Genomic DNA, 9272 nt, shown 5'->3' on the forward strand with positions numbered 1-9272 from the left:
TTCCTATAGATACCATTATTATCTCAGCCCACACGGTATGGTGATTTCAGAAGGGTTGACCGTGGCCGGGGATCCAAATGTTTGGCTTGCGACGTTTGCAGTCGATGGATCACTGACAAATCAGGGCGAGGCGTAGCTTCTGTACTGCATCGGATATGACAGAACGTATGCAACGATGCGCGTAATCCTTAATGCATGTCATGACATGGAAGCCATCACCTTCCGAACTGCGTAATACTTGGGTTCTGGAGAGCATAAACAGCCACTCAGCAGAAGGCGATGTTTAAATAAGGTGTTGATTGAGTTTGTAGAAATCCCTGATGTGATATGCACCCGAAGCCTCACAAAGCCCTAAGACTGGGGAATGTGGAGACGCCACTTACGCATAGCCTGCCATACAATGAGCCGAAGATAATGTATAAGTTACTCCGATTGAGTTTAAGATTGCTTAGAACCGTTACCACAAACACTGTTTAGTTGCCCACACTGATACCGAACTTGAGAGAAAGTGATAGATTAGATTCGGTGCAATGCGCGCTAAATAACTAGCTGTGGCGTTATATCAGTGTCAGTGTAAATATGGTCAAAAACAGTGTACGGGCAGTTATGGGGTGCACAATTAGAGTTAACCCGGTACTTGCGTGGTAATCTTGAGCCTATCGTAGCTTCAACACAGCACGCCGCCTTGATGGAAAGGAGCATGGGCAAACCAAAGAATGCCGAGGTCCTGAAGTTTGAGTTTTCAAGCTAAACTGCATTTGGCACGTACTATATCTTCAAACGAAACGGCCCTTATGTTGTAGCTTTGGTTCCGTAAAATCCACAATTATCCTGTGAATTTGGAATATCTCAAGGTGAGTTTGAGGAATGCTGTACATGTTATGTAATATGGATTAGCCACCAATCATGTAGCGTTAAACACCATCCTTGGTTCAAGGTGGACAGATACCCCTGAAGCCTATCCTCATCAGTAGGCTCACCACGGAAGGCATTATCGGAGGCAGGTCAGACTTGTGGCATGCGACAGTTCGAGAAAGAACACACGGCTTGAAGACTCTCTCAGAAACGGTGTCGTACATGGACGGGTAAAAGCTGAATGCTTCGATAGACGCCTGTTCGACGAGAGTTCTTCTCTGGATGTTGCTTGTATATAGGGTTTCCATGTCTGTGTTCTCATGCTTGACCGCCAGGTAGCGAGCAATGACGCGAGACTGAAGGAGCATGAAGCCGTCGCCATCCCTACGAGTATAGCGTCGGGGATTTCAGACACGGAAATAGCAACAAAGGACTCAAAGTATAAAGGATCTGGACGAAGGCCTGTTTCTTGACGTACTCTGGTAGCTTGTGTACGCCTTTGGTGAATTCGACCACAACGAGCTCATAAGGAAGGTTGAGCTCTTTGCAAACCGTCGCAACGTTACGGGAACAAGGGGATGCCGGGTTGCTGTAAAGCTTCAAGGCCATGTTTGTTGAGGAAACTAGAGAAATCTGTGATTGAAATGTAAAACGCGTTTGAAAGTGCTGAGCGGCTGTTGACCAACATGGCCTAGTACTCTCAAGCACATCAGGAATTTCACACATGTATTAGCCCGTATTAGCCGCGCGCAGCCGCTCGCCAATGCAGTCAAAGACATATCACGGCAAATACAATTCTGCATTTATCTAAGTAGGTTCCCGTATTGCTCGTCAGCAATGTGTATTAGCACTGGACCTGTGTGTATTGGCTGGTGCATTTACTCTTCGATAATTCGGGTCCTCAAGCTGGGGTGTATTAGAAAACGACGTGGGATGTATTGATCACCGGTATCTAATACATCGACAAATGCAACCAGATTCGAGTAAATGTATAAATACAGGGGAAAGCGCATCAATTAAACGTGAATTCATGACGAATGTTGATGCAGCTGCGATTATTGCGAGTGTAGAAGTGTATCATGCAAGAAAATAAGGCGCGACAATCAAGTTCCGGGCATCGACGAAGAAAGCGAGAGCTGAACGAGACGAGGCGGGAGGAGTTTATACTGGAACCAAAGTATTAGACAGAGTATCGATAGCAGACTAGGGGACTTACGATTGATCTCCCGGAAGGCGCGCTCGTCGAGCTTGGGCTCAAAGTGCTGCTTGGCCTGACTGACGCTCGAGTTCTTGAGCCTGCGAGGGACGACGATGTACTTCGACGACATCGCCAGCGCCTCGGCAAGCCGCTCGTTTGGGCATCGATTGATGAGGTACGCATAGTTGAACGTCGCGTCCTCGTTGTGATCCTTCGAGAATGGAAGGATCGACCCCTCATCATCGAGCTCCTCCTCCTCCTCGTCCACCTCGTCCTCCTCGTCCTCCTCTATCGCCCTGTCCTTCTCAGCGTCCTGCTCCTTCGCCTTCCCGCGTTCCTCGCGTTCTTTCTTGGTGCGGGCCTTCTCTTGCTTCTTGACGGCGTCGAAGCTCTTCTTGGCCTTGTTGACACTGGACAGGGTCGGAGGGACGACGACATTGACACGGCCGAGGGCTTTGTCAATGTCGCCGAAGGAGGCGTTGCGAACCAAGATGAGGGCACGGGAACACTAGCATACATCGCGTGAATGATATGTCCCAAAGAGTGAGAATTACTTACGGTGGCGGCAGCTAGAACACACGCAGCGATAGGCGCATAGATTGCCTGATCCTGAGAGTCCTTCCGCTTCAGAACGAATTCTGGGACGTGCACTCGGCCTTGGATTGCGAGCTGGTGGGAGGCGAGAACAATCTGGAAGAACTCGCCGAGCAGCATACCGGCAGGCCGCCCCGCACTATTCTTGCCCGAGTTGAGAAACTGGTCCTCCCAAATCTGTCCCTCCGCGAACTCCTTCTGATCCTCGTAAGTAAACTTGGCATGCTGCGCGAGGGACGCGATGAGGGCTGCAATGGCCGTAGATCCAAAAGCGCTCCGCCACTCCACCAGCTTCTTCTTCGTCTATTTCAGATAGTCAGCTCTAAAGACATGTAGAGTATTGCTGGGGTACATACCAGGCCGAAAACTGCACCAGTGAGCGTTTCGTTTTGAGGGAGAGGCTTGCCATAAACTGCATGCCATGCCTTCTTGATGGCGTCCATGATGTCGGAGTCAGAATTGTTCCAGACCGTATCGCTGTCGCCGAAATAGTGGACAATAGTCGGAAGGAACTCGTTGCCCCAGCGTCCGTTGTCGCAGGCACCAGGGGGGAGATCAGAAAGCACCCACACCCGGCGTTTACCGCCCAAGTTGCCAGAGCCTTCACCAGTGGAGTCGCAAGGAGTGACACGGGGCCGCTTGGTAGCACGCTGGACAGGTGCGGAAACCTGGGCATTCATCTGAAGACGGGATGAGAGCAAATCGCCAGTGAGAATGAGACGTACGTCTTTGGTGGTGCGATGGGTCGAGGCCTCCTCATCCTCGCCATCGTTGTTCTCCTCGCCCTCGCCGTTCTCCTCGCCATCATCGTTCTCCATCTGGCTGCCAGCCTCTTCACCCTCGGCCATGAGCTCGTCCTCTGCACCATCGTCCCTATCCTCGCCGGATGTGTACTGGTCCTGGTCCTGGTCCATGGGTTCTTCGACACCTCCGTCTTCACCTCCTTCCGCGTAATAGATGGGTGTCGGAGGGTCCGAGAAACTCGGCAGCACCTGCGCCTCGGTATAGTTGGGGTCGAGATCAGAGTCCGCACTCGGAAGCTCAAACTGCGAGTGCAGAGTCAACAAAGCTTGATCAGGACAGGTAAATTACTTACTTCTGTGCTGCTGCCCTCGTCTAGGTCGAGAGCAGCTGCTTTCCGCTTGAGCTGTCGAGACACAGTTGGTGGGGATATGGGCAAGGGCAGAGTCGTGTCGTCAGTAGTATTGACCATAATGATAGCCTTGTTATCCAAGTGTCAGCACGCGAAAAAAAATCCAGAAATTTTACGAATGCTCACCTGTCTAGTTTCCGAAGTAATGGCACTCCGTTCTCTTGCCACAGTGATGGCATCATCCTCGGTGTGAATACCAGCGCCCGGTGTATCGTCATCTTGCTCGTTCTGCACAATGTTGATGGGTGCTCTTGACTTGGTGCTGCTGACCTTGCTGCGAACAGTGCTTGGTGCAGTGCTCACGGTCCTTCGGCCTGCCATGGATCCGGAAGCAGACGTGGATGACGAAGTCTTTCGTCCCTCTTGAGCAACGCCATTGGTCCAGCTGGCGACGCGCTTGAGGAACTGGACCTGGGTGCCGGGCTGGGGACTGGTGTAGAAGATGGCAAGGTCACGATAGTAGAGGGTAAGTTCGGTGAGCTGAAGCATGGTGATGGATACAGAAGCAGAAGAATACTCACACATCATTAGCATTGACCGGGACTTTACCATTCATGGTATCTTGCTGATGGCGCGGCGCAGTGATGACGTTCCCATCAAGTTGTTGACGCGCTCCGTCGATGTCCTTACGTGTTGACGATTTCTCCCTCCTCAGCATCACGGTCTTGGTCGCTGGCTGTGCATCTGTCAAATGCAGGTCAATAGGTGCTTCAGACTCAACACGTGGATGTAACTGACCTTGAGCAGACTTCTTAGAGCTTGCAGGATTGGTGAGTCCTTTGGTCGAAGTAGACTTGGGCTTTGAGGTTTGAGATGACGTCTTCGTACTGGCTTGAGCTGACGTGTCCTGCTTCGCAGCAGGACGTGGCACCTTCTTCGGCATTGGCTTGAGCTGCGACGCTTGACGTTGGCGTTGCTGCTCTTCGTGCTCAACTGTTGCAAGGCGCTGGATGGTTGACGGCATCCGGGCTTCGTTGGCATCCTTCTGAGCATCACGGTCGGCCTTGGACGGCCGTTTCTTGGCGGCTGTGGTGACTTGGACAGCACTGGGTGCAGGAGCGGACACTGGTTTGGTGATACGGGTGCGAAGGGCACGGTCTGAAGGCTGAACGGGCTTGGAAGACATCGTACGTGGAGGCTACGGTGGTGGTAGTTGGAAAATGAACCAAGGAAACTGAACACGTAAGTGGTGTCATGTTCAACTTGACACGGTGTTTTCGAACTGAATACAAACAAACAAGCCTCATCCGTCGCGTAGACCTTTGCGCTTTTTCAACCGCCAATCCGTACCGGTCAGATCCAGCCAATATGCCCTCCCAGCACAGCCAGCACCGGAAGTCGAAGGCAAAGAAGTCAAAATCCTCCAAAACGAAGAATGCTCACCAACGCTATGGATGCCCAGTCGACGGCTGCGAACGTGTCTGCCGCAACGCGTCAGGACTTACGCAGCACTTCCACAGTCAGCATGCTGGCGACATTCAAGACTACTACCACCACCAGCCCGCCCCTCCGAGCCCTGCTCTTCCCTACTCACCTCCAAGCCGCTCACCTTCCCCAGTCGACTTCTCCCTTGAGATGCTTCGCTCGCCTTCCCCTCCCTTGGCCTCCCCATCACCTCAAGACACCACCTCTCGCAACAGTCCGGATATTGGCGAAGACCCTACGGTTGGAGATGCAGTCAATGTCGGGAAGCTCACGCGATATTTCCATAAATATCTTACTGGTACGTACATCAGCACATTGGCTTGCATTGGCTCTGACACCGTTTCAGGCCGAAAATGCGATCCCGACAGCAACTTCCTCCCTCCCGGCTCTCCACCCAATTCTCTAACCCCCAACAATGTTGACGACTGGCACCCGTTCGACTCGCGGCTGGCTTTTGAGACAGCCAACTTTATGTTCCGGCAGGTCCAGATGTCGGCCACTTACATCGACATCCTCTGCCAACTCTGGGCCCTATCCCTCATAAAACACGGTGACGACCCACCATTTCGGGACCACACACACGTCTACGACACCATTGATGCCTCAAAGCTGGGAGAAATCCCATGGTGTTGTTATATCGTACGTTTGCATAGTTTAGAGTACGCCGAGGTAGTATTCCTTCCGATAGCTTATGTAAGCGGGCGTCTCGTCAACGCGCGTCGCCGCCGTAGTCTTTTCCCTCAGTCTTCGTGTTCGACACTCGGGACTGAGGTATGTTACCACACTCGTTATTTCCATATCATAGCTAACTGTAGTTTAGTTTATTCTTATCTTATTCAGGTTAGCTACAACAATATAGTCTTCGTGTTCGACACTCGGGACTGAGTTTATTCTTATCTTATTCAGTCAACTCACCACCCGCTCGTAACCTCACAAAAGGTTATGAGCCCCGCCGCTCATTACAAGACCCATTCGCTTTTTTCGATCTCTTCGATAATCATCTCCAACCATGGTCGGCAGCCCTACGTCTGCCTCAGCCCACCTCCCGGCTGCATCAGCCTCTAATCCGGCGCCATCGATATCGCAAGCCGGCGGATCCGCCCAGCCGGCCCCGGTTTCGTTTTCGAGTACAACCTCGTCATCCAGTCGTCCGACCCACGCATCCAGCCGCCTATACGACATAGAGCAGCTCAAGAACGATGGCAGTAACTTCCGGCCCTGGAAGCACCGTATCGAGACGGTCCTCAAGCTTCGAAAGCTCTACGGGATCGTCAAGGGCGACGAGAAGAGGCCGCCGGACTCGCTTCCGCAGTCTGTGGAGGAGTGGATCACCCGAGATGAGGAAGCGCGAGCGCAGATCACGCTCACACTCGCCGACGAGCCGCTCAACAGTGTCTTGCTTGAAGAGACGTCCTACGGCGTTTTCAAGACCCTGTGCGACCGCCACGAGGGATCAGGTCAGCAGACCATCGCACAGCTCATCGGCGAGCTGTTCCGCAGCACGCTCGCGGAGGATTCACCCATGCAGGCCCAGCTCACGGAGATGAGAGCGAAGGCGCAGCATATCCGCAACCTCGGCCAGGCCCTCGACGATTCGCTCGTTGCGGTGGCCATGCTCATTTCCCTTCCCGCTTCCTATTCGACACTCCGCACCATCCTCATGGCACGGGACGAGAAGCTCACGACGACGTCAGTCGCCTCGCAAGTCCTCATCGAGGAGAAGTCGCGCGCAACAACGCAGCAAGCGCTCGCGGCGACAACTGCTCCTCAACCATCGAAGGGTGCCGGCAAGCCGAAGAGGGACAAGAGGGCAGAGAAGTGTAACTACTGCAAGAAGAAGGGACACTACGAGCGCGAATGCAAGAAGAAGAAGGCCGACGAGGAGTCGAAGGAGAAAGGCGGCAAGTCCACGTCGCCAGGCGACGGGTCGTCACACGAGAAGGACAAGACGAGGGAACATAGCGCCCGACTCGCGCACGCCGAGCACGACGCCGACGCCGAACCGCTTCAGCTCTTCATGGCAGAGCTTTGGGCGGGGTCTGCCCTTGGTTCGTCGCCCGGCAACCCCTCGGGCAAGTGGATTGTCGATTCCGGTGCGTCGTCGCACATGTCGTGCAGACGCGACTGGTTCTCGACGTTCAGTGCCCTCGTGGCACCGCAGCGCATCGTCATCGGCGACGGTCGTGCGATTGAAGCAACGGGCATTGGCCGGGTTGAGCTCAACGTCCATTTTAACTCGACTACACGCCGAACTATCCTGCGCGACGTCTTCTATGTCCCCATGCTCAATGCCAACCTTTTCTCTGTTCCGCAAATCGTTCGCCACGGCCTTGATGTCACGTTCGACAGCGGCCTGTGCAGCATTCGCGACCGAGGCGCACTCGTTGCTGCTGCACACCGCGAGCAGTCCCTCTACATTCTACGCAGTTCGCCCATCACATCCGAAGCAGCCTATTTCATTGCTCCCCACATCTCCGACTCTGACGCTGAGGCTCACTATGCTGCCAGCGCTGTTCAGCCACCAGCATCACGTGCAGATCTCGACACCTGGCATCGTCGGCTCGCCCACATCAGCTACGATTGGGTTCTCCGCCTTTACAAGAAGCAGATGGTGGAGGGCATGGAGATCTCGAACCCGGGTGAAGCACATGAGACACCATGCAAGCCATGCCTAGCTGGCAAGCAGCACCGGAATGTGATCTCGAAGGAGTCTCAAGTCGCCGAGCACCGAGTCCTCGGGCGCACTTACTCCGACCTCTGTGGACCAATGCGAACAGCCACGCGTCACGGACACAAGTACTTCATCACCTTCATTGATGGGTACTCACACCATGTCACTGTCAAGCTTCTCAAATCGAAGGATGAGGCCCTTGGAGCCACCAAGGCCTACTTCGAGCGTGTTGAAGCGATGACTGGCCAGCGACCCGACCGTTTCCGGACTGATGGTGGAGGCGAGTACGTCTCAGCCGCGTTTGATGCGTACCTCAAGTCGAAGGGTGTCCTGCATGAGAAGACCAATGCATACACGCCACAGGAGAACGGCAAATCCGAGCGGATGAACCGTACCCTAGTTGAGGGTGCACGTACCATCAAGGACGATGCTGGACTGCCCGATACGTACTGGGGGTACGCAGTTCTCCATGTCGCCTATGTCCTGAACCGTGTCGGGACACGGGCACTCAAGCATGACATCACTCCGCTAGAAGCGTTCACAGGGAACAAGCCATCCATTGCGCATCTCCGCGTTTTTGGGTGCACTGCGCACGTCCATGTCCCCGACCAGCACCGCACGAAACTTGATGCTAAGTCAAGTGTGTGCACGTTCCTGGGATATGCTGAAGATCGCAAGGCGTACATCTGCCTAGATCGCAAGACGAAGCGCATCCTCGTCTCACGCGATGTCATTTTCGACGAGAGCGCCACTGCACAGCCACCCCCTGTTGAGGCTGACACCGGTACTCCAAGTAGCACTAGTCCGCAGCGTCTTGTCATTGAGTCGCTGCCAACGATGCCGGCAAGTCCACCTCCAACGCTACCAGCGCCTCTGCCACTTCCCACGCCTTTGTCATCCGTGCCCACTGCTGAGGTCAAACCTGACCAAGATGCAGCCTCGGCTCCAGCTGCACCTTCGGAGAAGCGCCGAAATCGCAGAGGCACACGTCCGGCTGGACCACCAGCACCGTACCCACCTGCCGAGCTTCGCCGAGGTACTCGAGTTCGACATGCACCCACTCGGGATGACGATCCTCGCTACTTTGTCAACTCATATGACAAGAGCACCATCCCGGCCAGGCCTGTTCAAGTTCCAGCTACCCCTGCCATAAAACCTGAACCAGAGTCAGCCGAGACAGTGGGCGATGCACAGGGGGAGCGATCCGAATCCGAGTACGAGGACGCTCAGGAGCATGCGTACAAAGCATCAACTTCGCTTGATGATGAGCCGCAGACGTATGAGGAGGCGATGAACCGGGATGACACGCCACAGTGGGATGCAGCAACACAGCTCGAGTACGACACCATCAAGGTGAACGGTGTTTTCGAAGAAGT

General features: G+C 54.1%; 3 protein-coding genes across 3 annotated transcripts; 1 reads left to right on the forward strand and 2 right to left on the reverse strand.

The window, feature by feature from the left end:
• Positions 1 to 1043: 1043 nt before the first annotated feature.
• CONPUDRAFT_34049 (uncharacterized protein) lies at positions 1044 to 1464 on the reverse strand (the record flags this gene model as incomplete). The annotated part of the gene is made up of 2 exons (XM_007770784.1): positions 1044 to 1239; positions 1283 to 1464. Coding segments are annotated over 2 exons (378 nt in total), but the record flags the coding sequence as incomplete, so codon positions are not given.
• Positions 1465 to 1958: 494 nt separating this feature from the next.
• CONPUDRAFT_154474 (uncharacterized protein) lies at positions 1959 to 4926 on the reverse strand (the record flags this gene model as incomplete). Its single annotated transcript, XM_007771204.1, has 8 exons — positions 1959 to 2561; positions 2612 to 2950; positions 3004 to 3327; positions 3373 to 3693; positions 3744 to 3869; positions 3927 to 4230; positions 4322 to 4484; positions 4539 to 4926. The coding sequence occupies 8 exons, from the start codon at positions 4924 to 4926 to the stop codon at positions 1959 to 1961; spliced, it is 2568 nt and encodes an 855-aa protein (XP_007769394.1).
• A 182-nt stretch (positions 4927 to 5108) lies between these two features.
• On the forward strand, positions 5109 to 6110 carry CONPUDRAFT_154475 (uncharacterized protein; the record flags this gene model as incomplete). The annotated part of the gene is made up of 3 exons (XM_007771205.1): positions 5109 to 5523; positions 5572 to 5996; positions 6066 to 6110. The coding sequence occupies 3 exons, from the start codon at positions 5109 to 5111 to the stop codon at positions 6108 to 6110; spliced, it is 885 nt and encodes a 294-aa protein (XP_007769395.1).
• Positions 6111 to 9272: the final 3162 nt, after the last annotated feature.

This window comes from Coniophora puteana (assembly GCF_000271625.1).
Source record: "Coniophora puteana RWD-64-598 SS2 unplaced genomic scaffold CONPUscaffold_7, whole genome shotgun sequence".
Lineage (NCBI taxonomy): Eukaryota > Fungi > Basidiomycota > Agaricomycetes > Boletales > Coniophoraceae > Coniophora > Coniophora puteana.